Here is a 20447-nt window from a genome sequence, read left to right on the forward strand (position 1 = left end):
TAAGTTAAGAAAAGTAATCAGACAAAAGGTAATATTCGTATAGTAGAATATTGTTATTTTATTGATTGTTGGTTCTCAGATAAATACTTTCGGTTAAATATAGCACTAAACTGTAAACTTGATTTAATGTAATGATGAGTAATCTTAATCATGGTTGGAGCACTAAAGATGAATCTCCAAGGGTCTAGGGGGGGAATGTAAAGCTTTCTCGTGTCTTGGTAATGAGAAGAAGACAATTACACTGCTTTTTGCAAAAAAGTTGGTCATTGTTTTTTTTTAACATTTATATTAATTAATAATTAATACTCCGTATATTATATTAATATTAATATTAATATTAATTAATGGCATTTGTTATTGTTGTATATGGATGGTCAATATGATTCCACTTTCGTTTCTTTTTCCTTTAATGTTTCATATACAGTTCATGTTTTTGGAATCATTTAGAATCATACTACGTATTAGGAGAACCAAAGATAGCTACTGCTGGTTAAGGTCATGATATCCTTACAAGATGTCTCAAGTTCAAACCTCATTAGAAGCAAATTTTACATTAGGGAGGGAAAAATGATGAAAAACGATCACAAATAATCCGGCCGTGTACTGTGTACACCTGAATAAAAACTCTTTTTTTTTCCCGTCGGATAGTCAGAACATAACAGCCTATGAAGGTAAAACCTTACCCGTTTTTATGTTAGGAGTAATTGATCAACATCTTGTGTGTATAAGTTACAAAAATTATCATTTTACGTTAGTGCTGTTTAGTGGCGGAGCAAGGAAATTTTTTCACCGGGGGCGAAATTTTTTTTTTAAAACGTAGAGATTTTTTTGGGTAAAATATAGAGGTTTTGGGGCAAAATATAAAGTTTTTTGAGCAAAATTTGGGGGTTTTAGACAAAATACGAAGGGTTTGGGGCAAAAAAAAAAATCCACCAGGAGCAAAATCGAAAAATCGAAAAAATTTGCACTAAAAATTGCAAATCCACTGGAGGCGGGCGCCCCACCCTGCCCCTTCGTAAGTTCGAGCCTGGTACTGTTGGCCCAAACGAATTCATACGGATCCAAAAAAATTATTTATATTTATGTAACTATTAGAAACATAAGGTAAGAAAGAATGTAGAGCTTCTTTAATGAAAAACTTATTATTATTAACTTACTAGTAACTGATAATTGGTTTATATTAAAGGGTAATATACTAGTATAATTAGAAAAATAAAGAACAATCAATTGATCAAGACCGACATGTAGAACAAATACGAAAGTATGCAGTGATATCCACAGAAGATTAGAATATAGAAAATACTTTCTGCCTTAAAACATAGAAAATGTCAAAATACTTACCTTAAAACATAAGAACTACTAACCGAAATCAACAAAATGATAGTGACTGATGTTGCTCCCCCAACCTAATCTTACTAATCATCCATGGACAAAAGCTTGTAAGAAGCTTCAACTCGTGCTTCTTCCAATTTACCAATTAGGTCTTTTACAAAAGGACTATTCATCCCATGAGTGATTCCCAAAATATCGACAGCTTGTTCAAGAGATATAACGGCTTCTTCTGCGCACCCAAGTTCCCTGAAAAAATCTATTAACTTCAATATATATAGCTAAAGAAATTGGTAAAAACAACCAACCAATACCTGTTAAACTATTGTCAATTTCGACAACCAATTCCATCTTGTTTATTTAAATGAAAATAAATCCAAGATATGACAGCAACCTTTTCCCAACCAAAGTTAAAATTTACATGAACTCACATTTTTGCTACAAGTTTGTTCTTTATTCAAAGATAATAAAAGCTTTTACTACAATTCAAGGGGACAAAAATAGTTGAATTCAAATTCAAATAGTTGTATATGTTAACGTGCATAAATTCTTTGTACATTTGCATAACTACCATCAAAAAGTGAATCTCAGCCGCTAGGTACGATAAATTATGAACTTTGACAAAAGTCTTAAAATTAAATGCAAGTAAAATTGTAGTGTGAGAAAGAGTGTACACGAACCATTCAAGCCTCCCACGAGTGTAATATAACATGCCGCGTATAGGATGGACTTTAGGGTATATTCCTGTGATCAATTTGAATAATAGTGTTACTACATCAATTGCAATATATATGCATATAGGATATATGATTTTATTACTTTCACAAACTGGGATGAGAATCTTGCAATATGCAAGTTCTTGTTTCCAGTCTTGCAGCAACATCAGTATCTGTAGAAAGTGAGTTTTAATTACCAAATTTAAAAATTAAAAGTAAAGTAAATTATAAATAGATAACAATATGATTTTGTGTGCATAAAATATGATACCTCTGAGATAGTTTCCCTAGTTCTAAACAGATTGATAGAATACGAATGACAAAGTGTCATTTGGAGTTTCTCAACCTTCAAGTACTTCTTGAGGGTCTCCTTGGTGTCTGATGTCTAAGTAAGGAAGTTTTTCAGATAAAAAAAAAAAATTTAAGGTTAATAATCTGAATGATTTATGATTTATGATTTATTCATAATCTGAATGAACTTACTTCTGAATGACAATAACCTATTTGATAATCATTTTCGATAAACAATACGTTAAAAATTACTTTTTAACCTTTTACATGTATGAAAATTTAATTTAATTGTTTGATAAATGTTTTTGATATACTTGAAGTGGAGTTCTACATAAAATTTTAATTGCTTAATAGTTAAGTGAATATTTTAACTCTGAATGGTTCAACATTGAATTTAACTATTTGACAGTATGCTTGCATACTTGTGACTACCAAAACATGTAAAAATCTCTCTATAAGAAAATTTTAAAAATAAAAAAATTAAATTAAATTAAATAAAAATAATAGAGGATACGCCCAAAGGAGGAGAGAGCAGCCGATGCCTTATCTGACAATTCTTTTACTTCACCAGTAATCTTGAATATTTCTTTTAAGTCCCTAACAAGCTTACATTGTTGACATTTATATCCTCTACTTTCTGCAAATCATAGTTAAAAATCAATCAATATAAAAAAAAAAAAAAACCGAATCTCATGGAATCACAAAGTGAAGAAAAGTGAGATACCAGGATCCAAAAGCAAAAAACCATCACATTTGAGGTTCTTGCATCTGTAGCCTTCAAGAATTGCACTTTCTTTTATATCATCATATTGGCCCTTCAATACAAATCAAGGATGGTAAAACATTACATGAACATACACAAAGGTACGTGTCTTCACTCTTCACAGCTTATGCAGCCATAACAAGAGATGTCAAAATACGCCGGGTCCACAAGTTTGGTATTGGCTTAAAACGGGTTCTACTATTCTAGTTAAAACAGATCACATTTTGGTGCGGATGAGGTTGAGTGAAACACATTTGTTGAATAATATTTAAGAAAATAATTGTAGTTGGTTTGTCATATTGCTTACAATGATCATATTATTCAATAAATAAAAGATAAAGATAATAATATTTACTGAATTAAATGAATTAGGTAACTTTATGCGTTACTCTTGGATCGGCCCCTGACCCGTACCCTTTCAAGCAAATCAAAAATAACTCAAAATGAGGTGGTCATAAGTGTTGGGTTTTGTTATTGGGTTTCCAAATATGAGTAAGTATTAACAAGCCCAAGCCCAACAAAATTAGGCCCATTGCTTGGTTGACTTGGTCAAGCATAGGAGGGCATCTTAAAACATCAAGTTGCAGCTGTTTTCATTATCAAGAGTGAAGAGAGTTCAAGAAAAAGAGAGAAAAAATCCCAATTTCCGTCACTTCTTACAGCAGTCCAGAAAACCTTCGATCCCCGGAGATCCGACCGTTGAATCTTCTTCATTTTTGGGCTGTGTCTTCCTGACATCAGTGCCAAGGTTTTCAACCGTTGAATTCGTCTAAAAAAGCCTGTAGGTCGAGTTATTGCTGCTGGAGCAGAGAGCAGTTTTTGGGTGATTTATTCCTCTTTTGTCTTTATTTATTTCATATACTTGTTGATTGTTCTTGTTCAAGAGTATGATGATGTTGTATACCTCTAGTTGATCTAGAGAAGGATTATTGTATTGCTCTTCTTGTTGATGATAGTGGAATTTAAGTGGCTTACGAGTCCCGTGGTTTTTACTCTCGATTTTGAGGGGTTTTCCACGTAAAAAGTCTCGCGTGTATTGTGTGTGCTTGATTATTCGTTATTAGTTGATTTGCTACTGATTTGGGGACTGATTTGGGTTGGTTTTGATATAGCTTGTTTGTTAGTTTTCTCACGGGTTCATACGGGTCGGGAAATGCTTGTCAAACGGGTTTGTTTCCGCTTTGTAGATTGCCCGTTGTGATTATTTTCCCATCAAATTGGTATCAAGAGCTAGGTTATTTGATTTGACTTGTGTGAAAGATGGAAGCTAATACAAGTAAAATGATTAGTTTAAATGGTTCAAATTATCATGTTTGGAAAGGTAAAATGGAGGATCTTCTTTATGTGAAAGATTATTATTTGCCTGTTTTTACTGAGGATAAACCTGAGGAAAAATCTGATGCTCAATGGAAAATTTTGCATAGACAAGTATGTGGGTATATTCGGCAGTGGGTTGATGATAATGTTGTGAATCATATTACTGGGGAGACTGATGCTAAAGCCTTATGGAAAAAGCTTGAGCAGTTATATGAACGAAAGACTGGGAATAACAAGTTGTTCTTAATTAAGCAGATGATGGCTTTGAAGTATCATGATGGGACTCCTATTACAGATCACCTAAATGCATATCAGGGTATTATAAATCAGCTTGCAGGTATGGGTATCAAGTTTGAGGATGAGATTCAGGGTCTCTGGTTACTTGGTACATTACCGGACTCTTGGGAGACTTTTAGGACATCTTTGTCCAACTCTGCACCGAATGGTACTATCACCATGGAATTGGCTAAGGGTAGTATTTTGAATGAAGAGATGAGAAGAAAGTCACAAGGTTCCTCTTCACAGTCAGATATCTTGGTCACAGAAACGCGGGGGAGAAGTCATAGTAGAGGTCAGGGTAAAAGAGGCAATCATCGTAGCAGCTCACGCAAAGGTAAATTTGCTAATGTTGAGTGTTATAATTGTCATGAAAAGGGGCACACAAAGTGGTATTGTCCAAAGTTAAAGAACGAGAAGAAAAAAGCATATGACAAGAATAAACAAAAGAAAAGTGATGGTGGTGATGATGATAAGGTTGAAGTTAACGCTATCACAGATGAGTTCTTTGTTTGTATTGATTATGATATGATCAATCTTACTCATGATGACACGAGTTGGATTGTTGATAGTGGGGCTACATGTCATGTTGCAATTTGTAGAGATCACTTCTCATCTTACACTCCAGGTGACTATGGATTTGCTAGGATGGGTAATGCCGGGTTATCAAAGATCGTTGGTATTGGAGATGTTTGTTTGAAATTTGACACGGGAATGGAGTTAGTTTTGCATAATGTAAAACATGTTCCGGATATGAGACTTAATGTTATTTCAACAGGCATTCTTGATGATGATGGTTATTATAACGGTTTTGGTAATGGTATTTGGAAACTAACTCTTGGTTCTATGATAGTGGGAAGAGGCAAGAAAGACTCAAGATTATACATCACGCGTCCGAAGATCATCCAGAACATTGTTAACGCAGTGGACAATGTTGATTCTACTGAGTTGTGGCATAAAAGACTTGGCCACATGAGTGAAAAGGGGATGTCTATCTTGTTCAAGAAGAATGTGTTGTCGGGTGTTAGTGGTATTGATTTGAGTAAGTGTTCTCACTGTTTGGCAGGGAAACAGACCAGAGTTGCGTTTAAGAGTCATTCTCCTTTTCGAATGGAGAACATACTTGATCTAGTTCATTCGGATGTTTGTGGGCCTATGAAGACTAGACACTTGGTGGATGTTCCTACTTTGTTACATTCATCGATGATCATTCCAGGAAGGTGTGGGTTTATACCTTAAAGTCAAAGGATCAAGTATTTGAAAAGTTTAAGGAATTTCATACACTAGTTGAAAGGCAAACGGGGAAGAAACTCAAGTGTATTCGGACTGATAATGGCGGTGAATACATTGGCAGATTTGATGCTTATTGTAAGGAGAATGGTATTCGGCATCAAAAGACTCCACCAAAGACACCTCAGTTGAATGGCTTAGCAGAGAGGATGAACAGAACTTTGGTTGAGAGAGTTAGATGTTTGCTTTCACATGCAGGGTTGTCCGATTCCTTTTGGGGTGAGGCTTTAAATACGGCAGTTCATATTATTAATCTAACCCCTTGTGTTCCTTTGCGTTTTGATGTTCCTAACAGGGTTTGGAGCGGCAAAGATGTTTCTTACCGTCATTTACGAGTTTTTGGATGTAAAGCTTTTGTTCATGTTCCCAAAGATGAGAGGTCAAAGCTTGATATGAAGACTAAGCCATGTGTATTCCTCGGCTATGGTGAAGATGATTTTGGGTACAGGTTATACGATCCAGTTCAGAAGAAACTTGTACGAAGCCGAGATGTTGTTTTTACAGAAGATCAGATGTTAAAAGATGTTGAGAAGACAGATTCAGTTCCTCAAACTAGTGCTGATCTTGTTGATTTGGATCCAGTTACTCCACAACATGTTGGAGATGATGTTCATAATGATGAACATGGTACTGATGATGATTATGCTCCGGAGCAGGTAGAGATTCCAGTACCAGATGTGCCCCCATTTGTCCCACTTAGGCGGTCTACTCGAGACCGTCATCCTTCTGTTAGATATTCTGCTGATGAGTATGTATTAGTTACTGATGGGGGAGAGCCAGAATGTTATTCAGAAGCAATGAAAGATGCGCATAAGAAAGAGTGGGGTGAAGCTATGCAAGATGAGATGAATTCTTTGCATGAGAACAATACTTATGAGCTGGTGAAGTTACCTAAAGGCAAGAGAGCTTTGAGAAACAAATGGGTATTCAAAGTGAAGACAGATGAGCTTACTTCACAACCAAGGTACAAAGCTAGGTTAGTCGTTAAAGGATTCAGCCAGAAAAGGGGTATTGATTTTGATGAGATTTTCTCACCGGTTGTGAAGATGGGATCTATTCGAGTGGTTCTTGGGTTAGCTGCTAGTCTTGATCTTGAGGTTGAACAGATGGATGTCAAGACTGCTTTTCTTCACGGTGATTTGGATAAGGAAATCTACATGATGCAACCTGAAGGTTTTCGGGTTAAGGGTAAAGAAAATTATGTTTGTAGACTTCAGAAAAGTTTATATGGGTTGAAGCAAGCACCGAGACAGTGGTATAAGAAGTTTGAGTCGGTTATAGGAAAGCAAGGCTACCGAAAGACAACTTCAGATCATTGTGTTTTCTTTCAGAGGTTTGGTGATGATGATTTCATCATATTGTTGTTATACGTTGATGATATGTTAATTGTTGGTAAAAATATTAAAAGAATTGCGCAGTTGAAGCGAGAATTGAGTAAGTCTTTTGCTATGAAAGACTTGGGGCCAGCAAAACAGATTCTTGGCATTCGGATTTCTAGAGATAGAGGTGCTAAGACGTTACATATATCACAAGAGCAATACATTGAAAAGGTGCTAAGTAGATTCAACATGAAGAATGCTAAAGTGGTTAGTTCCCCTCTTACAAACAACTTTAAGCTAACAGAAAGAGATTGTCCTACTTCAAAGGAGGATGTTGAGGAGATGGATATAGTTCCATATGCGTCAGCAGTTGGTAGCTTGATGTATGCTATGGTGTGTACTAGGCCAGATATAGCTCATGCGGTAAGTGTTGTTAGTCGGTTTATGTCAAATCCGGGTAAGAAGCATTGGGAAGCGGTTAAATGGATTATGAGATACTTACGAGGTACTTCAAAGTTGGGTATCACATTCGGAAATGGAGAGCCGGTGCTTGTTGGTTATACAGACTCAGATATGGCAGGAAACAAAGATAACATGAAATCCACTTCTGGATATTTGATGACTTTCGCAGGGGGAGCAGTTTCATGGCAATCAAGGTTACAAAAGTGTGTTGCATTGTCTACAACCGAGGCTGAGTATATGGCAGCAACAGAAGCGTGAAAAGAACTATTGTGGATGAAAAGGTTTCTACAAGACCTTGGGTTTAAGCAATCACGATATGTGGTTCTTTGTGATAATGAGAGTGCGATTCATTTGGCTAGAAATTCTATGTATCATAAGCGGACAAAACATATAGATGTGCGGTATCATTGGATTAGAGAACGTCTTGAAGATGGTTCGTTTGAACTTGATAAAGTTCACACCGATGATAATGGTTCCGACATGTTCACAAAGGCTTTAGCAAGTGAGAAGCTCAAGGTATGTTGCTCGATCGCTGGGATGGCGATTCCTTCCTCATAATTGGAAAGGGGGAGATTTGTTGGGTTTTGTTATTGGGTTTCCAAATATGAGTAAGTATTAACAAGCCCAAGCCCAACAAAATTAGGCCCATTGCTTGGTTGACTTGGTCAAGCATAGGAGGGCATCTTAAAACATCAAGTTGCAGCTGTTTTCATTATCAAGAGTGAAGAGAGTTCAAGAAAAAGAGAGAAAAAATCCCAATTTCCGTCACTTCTTACAGCAGTCCAGAAAACCTTCGATCCCCGGAAATCCGACCGTTGAATCTTCTTCATTTTTGGGCTGTGTCTTCCTGACATCAGTGCCAAGGTTTTCAACCGTTGAATTCGTCTAAAAAGGCCTGTAGGTCGAGTTATTGCTGCTGGAGCAGAGAGCAGTTTTTGGGTGATTTATTCCTCTTTTGTCTTTATTTATTTCATATACTTGTTGATTGTTCTTGTTCAAGAGTATGATGATGTTGTATACCTCTAGTTGATCTAGAGAAGGATTATTGTATTGCTCTTCTTGTTGATGATAGTGGAATTTAAGTGGCTTACGAGTCCCGTGGTTTTTACTCTCGATTTTGAGGGGTTTTCCACGTAAAAAGTCTCGCGTGTATTGTATGTGCTTGATTATTCGTTATTAGTTGATTTGCTACTGATTTGGGGATTGATTTGGGTTGGTTTTGATATAGCTTGTTTGTTAGTTTCCTCACGGGTTCATACGGGTTGGGAAATGCTTGTCAAACGGGTTTGTTTCCGCTTTGTAGATTGCCCGTTGTGATTATTTTCCCATCAATAAGTTAAATGGTCGTAAATCAAGCTAGCCCATAAACCTAAAGGGGCTTAGGCATCCAGTAACCATTGTTGTAAAAATCCCTGCTTAATGGGTCAAAATCGTATTTGTTGGTCATATACGGTTTAAGTCGGTCAAAATTTGTCAAAGTCAAAATTGATCAACATTTTAACATGAATTTGAATTTATACTAGAATCTAGAGTGTTTGAATGATTACGTTAATTTCCAAAAGCAGTCAAACTCAAAATTGGTCAATATATTTAACATTAATTAAAATTTAAACTAGAATTTATTAGAGTGTTTAAAGAAAATAAATAAAGGGATGTACCAGTTTTATGCAGCGAGGACAACTGCAAGTAAAGAAGAACTGTTCTTTCAAAGCCGTTACCCGTCTTAATGTGCTTCCCTCCGTCTCTCTGTAACTTATCGATAGCTGCATCAGAAAAAGAATATATGTTTTTTTAAAGAAAATGGTTATTATAAATAATTCGGACAACTAACAAAGTTGAACACGATAAATGTAACTAAACATGTTGTACTTTCAAGATTTGATTTTGACTAGCTAATAAATTAAACAAATTCTGATCATAAGGTATAATGTCAGCTTTACTTTATTATATGTTTGTCTAATTTCTTCTGAAGTTATAAAATTAAGAAAGTATACCTCGGTACCCTTGGGTATTTGTTGCATAGCACGTAATGTTGCAATTCGGCCCTCAAAAAAGATACTTGAATTTGGAACGCAGCTATAAGATCAAAAGTAATATTATATATTTATGTGATTAGAGAGAGTATCAAATAACCACATATAATTATATTTAATTAGTCACCTGTGATTAACGATGGATAAAACAGGATACAACCCGGTTCCCAATGGCTGCAATTCAATATCATAGATTGTGTGTGCATTGATTGCAATCTGTATCACATTCAAATAAACATGTGTAGTTTAACTTGAATATGTTTGGTGACTAGTAAATGTAAACAAAATATTGTTTCATGTTACATTAGGCACCAGTATAATAATAATGCTTTAATATTAGTAACATTATTAATTAAGAAATTGTCAAAGGATAGTTTTATGACATTTTACCTTTGAGAAATTTTCTGTAACTTCTTTAAAATTGAGATCAGGCCATTGCAGGATTACATTGACAAAGTTTGCCATTTCTGCATAAAGAACCAACTCTGTCTCTTCAACTTTTGTGATATCTTCACGAGATATTGTTAAAGAATACAACAGAATTGGCTGAACTAAAGACGCAAGATATAATAATTTAGTAATCCTTTTAACAGTACCAAGTGTATAACCAACCATATTGGATAATTTCAAAGTACTGTATTGTTATATATAATACCCACAGCAAACAAAAAAAAAAAAAAAAAAACAGATAAACACCATGATGGTCCACATATGAAACTATGCAAGGATACGAGATACTAATTCTTTCACAAGATTGTAGTTGTCCATCGCAGTAGTAGGAATGACCTGGCAATCAGCAAAAGCATAACAAATATGTAATAATAATAATTTATCTTGTAAAAACACAGTTAAAATTAAGATTATTTTACTGAAAATATAAAGATCAGAAACCATAAGATAATTAATATGCAGAAAAAGGTTGTAACCTTTTCATTCTGCAACTTCCTTCGAAGATAAAGTTTAACCATCAAACGTATAACAGGTGTATAAGATCTGATTCGATTTTTATCCAGTTTAGCAAGCAGCTTGCATTCAAGACGATGCATTTTCCAATCGGATTTCTGACATCATCACAAGTGAATATCATCATACTCCATATCATATAAGTTTAACAATGTATCAAGAATCTGTTAGCAATTATGTCTGTATGGAACTGTAAACGTATAAATGCATTGCAATATAACTATAAAGTTAACAATAAGTTGAAACGTAAAACTGAATATAAATACGATCAAACCGAGGTGACGGGTTGAACCGGGCTTGTGTTTGACACAATTCCCTTAAACAGATTCGACGTCTGTTCCCAGGGTACACCGGTTCGAAGCAGCGTACTGCCGGACTCAACACTTGCCTGAAAAGAAGTCGGAACGTGAAGCTGAGATGAAAACGGGTTCGGATTGCAGGTTTCTGCTGTGTGTGCTGCAGGTCATCTGTTGTGTGTTTTTTCTGCAGGCTAGTTTCCAATTTTATAGCACAAAGTTGCAGCCTTACTGTTGGTATCCACATCAGTATTTCACACTTGCAACTTACTACTGGTATCCACATCAGTATGAAGTGGATCTGACTCACAAAGTCAACAGTGGAAACCAAGTTGGAAAACATGTGTATCTGCAATTACTCCATAACCAAGTGACAAAAAAAAAACGTAGTACAAAAACCGGCCTCGCACGGGCCCGGATTTTCGGAGCTGCATTCGTGTCCGCAGGTCGTGCGGGCACGCCCATTGGATCACAGGAAATCCCAAGTTTATTTTGCACCCCCCCCCTGCGCGAGAGTAGGTGCTAGAGTAAAATATGGCATAAGGTCTTGACATAGGTTTGGAGATAAGAACTTATATACCTCTCATAAGTTTATCTCCACTCCTATGTGGGACAAGATGCATCCTACTAGATTTCCATATTTTTGTATCAAACACACAACATTGAGACTCGATATCTCATTCACATTCTATTCGTTTTGGACACACTTTAGCTCGTTTTAAAGTCCTCGTCAAGGACTACAAAATCCACTAAATAGTTACTAATATGTATTACATTATCATATATTAATATGTGTCCAAAGTTTGGTAAAAACCATTTATTTTATCCAAAATTTCCAACAATCCCCCACATGAATGAAGATCGATCTCAGAAACAACAATTTTCCGATTAAATTTCAGCAGTTGAATCTTGCATACGATAGGTAGGTGTTACCCTTTGAACCTTCGCTTATGAAACGCACTTAGTCTACTGGCTCAGAGTAGACGGCGATGTCTTTGAACTCGTCTGCCGTTTGTGTAGGCGACAATACGCTTCACACAAGATTCTCCCTGACAAAGTCAAGTCCTCATAGTTATGTTCGTTATGGTCATGAACATTCGCCTGGTTCTGCGAGAGCTTATCAAATATTGTGCCCCAACAATACCCTTCGAAGCGACCCCACTTCTCTCTCACATAGGTGATTCACCACAGCGTGGCTACTGATTAACCACGCATGGTTATTTCAGTTGAATCATTAAAAGCCATATGCTTATCCTCTTACTTGTCACTTTTAGGAATGGACTAGGAAGTCTACTCTTAATTAGTAAACTCCCTTTAAAAGGTGTAGGGGTTGCTAGTTTAGTAATTAACTCCCCCACAGTGACTTCGCTAGTTCATACAAGTAGGTTGTCCTATTGAACTCAGATCTTGGGATCTCCAGTCAACTGAGTTAGGTTTTCCTTCATATAAACTTAGCCTTTCATGGGCTTTAGTCCCATTCCCACGCACGACTTATACACTAACTCTCTGCTTAAGCCTTTTGTCAGCGGATCCGCAATATTATCCTTTGACCTCACATAGTCAATAGTGATAATTCCTGTAGAGATTAGTTGTCGTACTGTATTATGTCTACGTCGTATATGTCTATTCTTACCATTATACATTGTGCTATGAGCTCTACCAATCGCCGATTGGCTATCACAATGTATACTTATGGCCGACACCGGCTTAGGCCATCTTGGTATATCTTCAACGAATTGACGTAGCCATTCTGCTTCTTCACCAGCTTTATCTAAAGCGATGAATTCTGATTCCATCGTGGATCTAGCAATAACCGTTTGTTTAGACGATTTCCACGATATAGCAGCACCTCCAAGTGTGAATACATATCCACTTGTCGCTCTGGAATCATTTGTATCAGATATCCAGTTTGCATCACAATGACCTTCAATCACTGCAGGATATCTGTTATAATGCAGCCCGTAATCCCTAGTGTATCTTAAGTACCGAAGTAACCTTGTCATACACCTCCAGTGAGACGTACTTGGATTACTCGTGTATCTACTTAGCTTGCTTACAGCATATGCTAAGTCGGGTCGAGTACAACTCATTAGATACATTAAGCTGCCAACAATTCTTGAGTACTCTAATTGGTTAACAGGTTCTCCTCTGTTCTTAGCTAGATGTTGACTCGTGTCAATGGGAGTTCTAGCTACATTAGAATCATTTGCATTGAACTTCTCAAGAATTTTATCCACATAATGGGTTTGACTTAGAACAAGTCCACTATGGGTTCGTGTGATTTTTATCCCCAATATCACATCTGCCAAACCCATGTCTTTCATGTCAAACTTCGATTTTAACATGTCTTTTGTAGATTTAATCATCTTCTCATTACTACCAGCAATGAGCATATCATCTACATATAGACAAAGGATAACATATCCATCTGGTGTGTCTTTCACATAAACACACTTGTCACATTCATTGATCTTAAATCCTAAATCAAGCATGACATGATCAAACTTCTGGTGCCATTGTTTGGGAGCTTGTTTTAGTCCATACAAGGACTTAACGAGTTTACAAACTTTCCTTTCTTGTCCAGGCGCTTTAAACCCCGCGGGTTGTTCCATGTAAATCTCTTCTTCGAGATTTCCATTTAGGAAAGCGGTTTTCACATCCATTTGATGTACTTCCAAGTTTCTAATGGCGGCAATGGCAAGTACCAACCTGATTGAGGTTATTCGCGTTACCGGCGAATATGTATCAAAGTAATCTAGACCTTCTCGTTGTCTATAACCTTTGATCACCAACCTTGCCTTATACTTATCAATGGTACCATCTGGATTCAACTTCTTCTTGAAGATCCATCGATAACCTAGTGGCTTGCATCCCGGAGGAAGATCCACTAACTCCCAAGTATGGTTTTGTAAAATAGAATCTATTTCACTTTTAATGGCCTCCTTCCATTGAGGTCCTTCAGAGGAAGACACCGCTTCACGGTAAGTTGTAGGTTCATTTTCAACCATGTAAGTGTGAAAATCAGGACCGAATGATTTTTCTGTCCTTGCTCTTTTGCTTCGTCTCAGCTCAAGCTCTTCTTCCTCAGATTCTACTAGTTCCTCATGAACTTTTTTATGAGGTGTCTCAACTTCAACATGTTCATTCGCAATGCACGGAAATACATTTTCAAAGAACGAAGCATTTCTCGATTCCATGATCGAACCTTTATGTATATCCGAAATCTTGGATTCATGCACAAGGAACCGATAAGCCGTACTGTGTTCAGCATATCCAATAAATATGCAGTCAACAGTCTTTGACCCTATCCTTTGTGCCTTAGGTAGTGGAACAACTACCTTTGCTAGGCACCCCCACACTTTGAGATACTCATATGATGGTTTTCTTTTCCACCATAACTCATATGGGGTTTCATTCCTTTTCTTTTGGGGTATCTTATTTAAAAGATAGTTTGCCGATAGGATGGCATCCCCCCACATTGACTGGCTTATACCTGAACTCACCAACATGGCATTCACCATTTCTTTCAAGGTTCTATTCTTTCTTTCAGCAGTGCCATTTGATTGGGGTGAGTAAGGTGCAGTGAATTCATGTCTAATGCCATTTTGCGCACAAAATTCAGCAAAAGGTGCAACATATTCGCCACCTCTATCACTGCGGACAACCTTGATTTTCCGTTCAAGTTGATTCTCAACTTCATTTTTATAAGCAATAAATTTCTCAATTGCTTCATCTTTACTTTTCAATAAGTAAACATAACAATACTTCGTGCTATCATCGATAAATGTAATGAAGTACTTGTTACCATTCCTTGTTGGAATGGATTTTAAATCACACACATCAGTGTGAATCATATCAAGGGGTTCGGTTATTCGTTCAACCGATTTGAAGGACGATCTTGTTAATTTGGCTTCTACACATGTTTTACATTTATAGTTTGAGTCAATGTGTAACGTTGGTATGCAATTTAATTTAATTAAGCGACGAATGGAATTAAAATTAACATGACCTAGTCTACCATGCCACACATTAGAAGACTCAAGCAAATAAACAGAAGTAGTACTTGTTTTATTAGCTTCAGTGTTAATAACCATTGCATTTAGCTTAAACATGCCATTAAGGGCATAACCCTTACCAACATAAACACCACTTTTGGTCAACACGACCTTATCAGACTCAAACACTAGTCTAAAGCCAAACTTATTCAATAACCACCCAGACACAAGATTCTTACGAATCTCAGGAACATACAACACATTAGTCAAAGTAAGTTCTTTTCCAGAGGTCATTTTCAGGATCACATTTCCTTCACCCTTGATATCAGCAGTAGCCGAGGTTCCCATAAACAGCTTATCTTCACTAGTAACCTCTTTGAAAGTGTTAAAGAGGCTCTTATCAGCACACACATGACGGGTAGCCCCAGTATCAACCCACCACTCTCTGGTATTAGAACCAACCAGATTAACCTCAGAAATCATAATACTGAGGTCAGAAATCATAGCAACCAGGTTGTCAGCATCATCAACCATGTTAGCTTGTTTAGAAGTATATTTCTTTGGCTTAGTGCACTGATCAGCACGATGACCTGGCTGGTCACAATTAAAGCATTTTCCAGAGAACTTTTTCTTCTTGGCAACACCTCCTTTAGGTCCAAACTTGAACCCTTTTCCCTTGTTACTCTTCTCAGTCTTCCATTTGCGGTTGCTACCTTTTGAGGATTGACCGTGTTCAACAATATTAACCTTTGCTGAAACAGGGGTAATGCTCCTTTTAAGAGCAACTTTGTTGTCTTCCTCAATACGAAGACGGACCACAAGGTCTTCAACGGTCATTTCCTTTCGCTTATGTTTCAAATAATTTTTGAAATCAACCCAGCTTGGTGGCAGTTTCTCAATCATAGCTGCAACTTGGAAACTTTCACTGATTATCATTTTTTCCGCATATATGTCATGAATAATGACTTGTAATTCTTGGATTTGACTCATAACAGTCTTTGAGTCAACCATCTTAAAGTCCAAGAATTTAGCTACTACCCATTTCTTGGTACCAGCATCTTCAGTCTTGTACTTTCGCTCTAAAGACTCCCATAATTCTTTGGCAGGCTTTATTGTGCAGTACACGTTATAGAGAGAATTCTCCAAACTATTCAAGACATAGTTCCGGCACAGGTAATCCAAATGTTTCCATGCCTCAACCGCGCTCACAGTTTGAACATCCCCAGCAACAAGTTGGGGAGCGGTTTCTGTTAAGACCCTCGCAAGGTTCAACGTTGTCAGATAAAAGAGCATCTTTTGCTGCCAACGTTTAAAGTCCACACCAGTGAACTTTTCAGGTTTCTCAGCATGAGAAACTACCGCATTCGGTAGTGGTGCAACTGTCGCAACAGTAGCGTTAACAGTGGAGGAGCTCGGGATCGATACTGTCGCACCAGTATTTGTAGCAGCAACGGTAGTGGAATCCGGGTTCGACTGAGTATTCATTCTGAAAAGAAGTCGTAAACAAAATTAATAATCACGAATGAAAGTAATTTTATTTCCACACAACTTTTTTTACGATGTGTATTTCATGTTAAGTTTAGACATGAAATAGCAGATACGATTCATAATTATATATTCAGCAAGTGGTAACTAATATTTATGGAAGAATATAATTCAAAGATAGATGACAAATAGATATTTAAATATATTTTAAAGGTCTGATGTAAATGATTGTTATAAATAAATATCATGAATGTCTGTGTATATCACATATAGGAGTCGACTTATATGTTTGGCCACAAGCAATACATATTTTAAAACGAAACTTTAAAACATATGCAGTAGTACAGATATGATATCATAGGTTGGTCATAGCAGAATATATTATAGCAGCAGTACAGATGCGATATGATAGCAGCAGTTTGAGTTTCACAAGAACAATTATTTAATTTTCGTGAAATCGGATCTGTTTAAGATTGTTAGCAATTATGTCTGTATGGAACTGTAAACGTATAAATGCATTGCAATATAACTATAAAGTTAACAATAAGTTGAAACGTAAAACTGAATATAAATACGATCAAACCGAGGTGACGGGTTGAACCGGGCTTGTGTTTGACACAATTCCCTTAAACAGATTCGACGTCTGTTCCCAGGGTACACCGGTTCGAAGCAGCGTACTGCCGGACTCAACACTTGCCTGAAAAGAAGTCGGAACGTGAAGCTGAGATGAAAACGGGTTCGGATTGCAGGTTTCTGCTGTGTGTGCTGCAGGTCATCTGCTGTGTGTTTTTTCTGCAGGCTAGTTTCCAATTTTATAGCACAAAGTTGCAGCCTTACTGTTGGTATCCACATCAGTATTTCACACTTGCAACTTACTACTGGTATCCACATCAGTATGAAGTGGATCTGACTCACAAAGTCAACAGTGGAAACCAAGTTGGAAAACATGTGTATCTGCAATTACTCCATAACCAAGTGACAAAAAAAAACGTAGTACAAAAACCGGCCTGGATTTTCGGAGCTGCATTCGTGCGGGCACGCCCATTGGATCACAGGAAATCCCAAGTTTATTTTGCACCCCCCCCTGCGCGAGAGTAGGTGCTAGAGTAAAATATGGCATAAGGTCTTGACATAGGTTTGGAGATAAGAACTTATATACCTCTCATAAGTTTATCTCCACTCCTATGTGGGACAAGATGCATCCTACTAGATTTCCATATTTTTGTATCAAACACACAACATTGAGACTCGATATCTCATTCACATTCTATTCGTTTTGGACACACTTTAGCTCGTTTTAAAGTCCTCGTCAAGGACTACAAAATCCACTAAATAGTTACTAATATGTATTACATTATCATATATTAATATGTGTCCAAAGTTTGGTAAAAACCATTTATTTTATCCAAAATTTCCAACAGAATCTATATATCAAAACCAAAACAACGCAAAGTATACCTGACATGTGGTCCCACAATACCATACGAGATGACAAGATGAGCATTTCTTTATATTACTGGACGTAAAACACCAATCACATCTTGATTCTGTATGACACTCATCACATCTTGATTCCCTTGAAATTTTGTCAGGTACAGAAACATACGGTTCTTCACTTAATATAACTTCTCCTGTAACATATAAAAATAGAAATAGATTGATCATCATTCATGACTATAATCATAGTTAACTAACAGACTTACATTATCCAACCAGATGAATGGGGCAAATTACTGTACCAGTAGTAATATAATATCAATAACAGGTCCAATTACTCGAGTATTATAGCTAAAATGTAAGCTTATAATAAGTTATGAAAGTCAAACAACACGACCCGCCCATTTTGCCACAAAAGTAAAAATAACTACAAGTGCCAAATGGTGAGAGGAGAAGAAAGATACCTGGAGAAAAATCTTGAGTGGTGAAGAGGCATCGACCTTTTTCCGGAAGTACCGAAACTGATAGTCCATGCTCATTTACCAGTAGCCTTTGCAAATCCTCCATTAATTTAACCCCAAATTTGACCTAGCGCAATAAAAAGGCATAAAAACAGAGATCAAATACACCAGTACTGTTATTACTTAACATGTGTTATACTTTCAACCTATATAGTTCATAAAAAAGAGCTTAAGACTATCAAAAACCTAATTTCATCTTTTAAAAAAAAAATAGATTCTCGAGTTTCCTTACCATGAGAATAAAAATTGTAAATGATAAACACAAATAATCATTGAAACATAAGGAACATATTCAAAAATGATATGCTAGTTCAATTGAACAAATAGGGATAAGGAAAAAAAAAAAAAAAAAATCATAATATGAGATAGTAGAAACTGTTACTATCTTTTAATGAACTGAAATAAGAACATCGGATCATAGAATCATACATAAATAAAGGTGCATTGCATCAAAGTTATTTGAAAATCAAACTTATGAATAATGATAAATGTATAAACAAAAAGCAGTAGCAGAGCCTGATGAACTTTAATTTAGGTATATTAGAACATTTTAATTAATATTAGAGTTCAATACATTTGGTACCTTCAAGCAACGTAGGGAAATAAAAATTAGGGTTTTACGACGACGACTCAAGTCTTCAGTTTCATCGTTCTGTGAATGACAAAATACAGTATGGAATTCATTCTTCCGCTCGGCTATTTTAGTAACATACCGTAGGGTTATTTTAGTAATTTACTAAATACAACAAGGAATTCATTCATTTTTTTACTACAAGTAAAAGAAAGTACTTACTACAGTGATTTTGTTGAGAATTACCCCATGATACATGTATTTTATAATGATTATTCATCGTATCGTATATATCTATATACGAAGTATTTATTTATATGGACGTCTTAGAGGATGTGCGAGATAGACAATTACATATGGTAAAAATTTTGAAAGGACACAAAATTTGTGAGGAAAACCAATATATATTTATTGAAATTAGATAAAATACTTATTTTATTTTATGCTAAATAATAATTGAGGTTATATAATTAAATATTTTTGTTGGACTAATTTTAAATTAATGGCCCATTGGATAGGCGCAAGAAAACTATAGGTTAAACTGTTAAATATTTTTGTTTAATATTTAAATAATTGAATATCTATTTGCGGTCTATCATGTCACAAATAAGACTTGATAGACTTGTGATGAAAATAACGACATATTGGAGAATATTGACTATAAGAAGTTAATCAACAACTTTGCTTCTGAAAATGTTATGATAACAGTTTTATTTAAAAATTATTTCAGCATAATGAAATGATAACTATCAAGAATAAAAGATTTTGTTATGATTGTTTTGAACACCTTTTATTTATAACGACAATTGTTTAGTTTAAGATTACTTTTATATGTATTAAAAAGTTTGAACACTTACGAGGGGCCATTTTCGAATTTCGCATGGGGTCTTATAAATTAATGAGACGAGCATGTTTATTTATTTCATAATGCTCGTACAAGTTTGTATTGTTTTCTCTTTTTCTATACTTTTGATTCTCTTATGTCATTTTAACTGAACGTCCTTCTTGAAGCAGTCTTTCTATTTTCTAGTAGAGAGAGATGAATTTTTCTAACTGTGACTATGGAAACAATATTTGTGTGTTTGCTGGTGAATAAATGACTTTCATTTTTATATAAGATAAAAGAAAAATTGTCTACATGTTACTTTTTCATACTTCACATTTGTGGGGTTGAATACTGTTGTTCTTTGTTTAGATTTATGTGTGATAGAGTTTAATACTGTCTAGTAACTACTCATGCAAATGTAACGATCTACTCATCATCTTCCTCCACAACTTCCACAAAAACTGCAGTTACAATTATTTGTGGTTTTAACTCAATTATTTTATAGTGGAGATTTTGTTAACTTTAAGTATTGAACTAATAAAAGTATTAATCCAATA

General features: G+C 35.8%; 1 protein-coding gene across 1 annotated transcript; it reads right to left on the reverse strand.

Annotated features, from left to right (window-relative positions):
* Nucleotides 1–1244: 1244 nt before the first annotated feature.
* LOC139858653 (histone-lysine N-methyltransferase ASHR1-like) lies at nucleotides 1245–18539 on the reverse strand. The gene is made up of 14 exons (XM_071847484.1): nucleotides 18437–18539; nucleotides 17994–18166; nucleotides 10723–10857; nucleotides 10528–10582; nucleotides 10187–10305; nucleotides 9924–10012; nucleotides 9758–9839; nucleotides 9422–9526; nucleotides 3061–3151; nucleotides 2851–2973; nucleotides 2317–2423; nucleotides 2149–2218; nucleotides 2010–2073; nucleotides 1245–1578 (listed from the first exon to the last, which is right to left on the reverse strand). The coding sequence occupies exons 1-14, from the start codon at nucleotides 18537–18539 to the stop codon at nucleotides 1416–1418; spliced, it is 1479 nt and encodes a 492-aa protein (XP_071703585.1). The 3' UTR covers nucleotides 1245–1415.
* Between the last annotated feature and the right edge of the window lie 1908 nt (nucleotides 18540–20447).

This window comes from Rutidosis leptorrhynchoides, chromosome 7 (genome assembly GCF_046630445.1).
Source record: "Rutidosis leptorrhynchoides isolate AG116_Rl617_1_P2 chromosome 7, CSIRO_AGI_Rlap_v1, whole genome shotgun sequence".
In the NCBI taxonomy this organism is placed as follows: Eukaryota; Viridiplantae; Streptophyta; class Magnoliopsida; order Asterales; family Asteraceae; genus Rutidosis; species Rutidosis leptorrhynchoides.

Excerpts from the sequence above, each read along its gene's own strand:
- LOC139858653 (XM_071847484.1), bottom strand. The coding sequence starts at position 18,539 with ATGGAGGATTTGCAAAGGCTACTGGTAAATGAGCATGGACTATCAGTT. Across the intron at positions 9,840-9,923 it reads TTATCCATCGTTAATCACAG|CTGCGTTCCAAATTCAAGTA; the intron begins GTGACTAATTAA and ends TTGATCTTATAG. Across the intron at positions 2,424-2,850 it reads TGCTCTCTCCTCCTTTGGGC|ACACCAAGGAGACCCTCAAG; the intron begins GTATCCTCTATT and ends CTTAGACATCAG.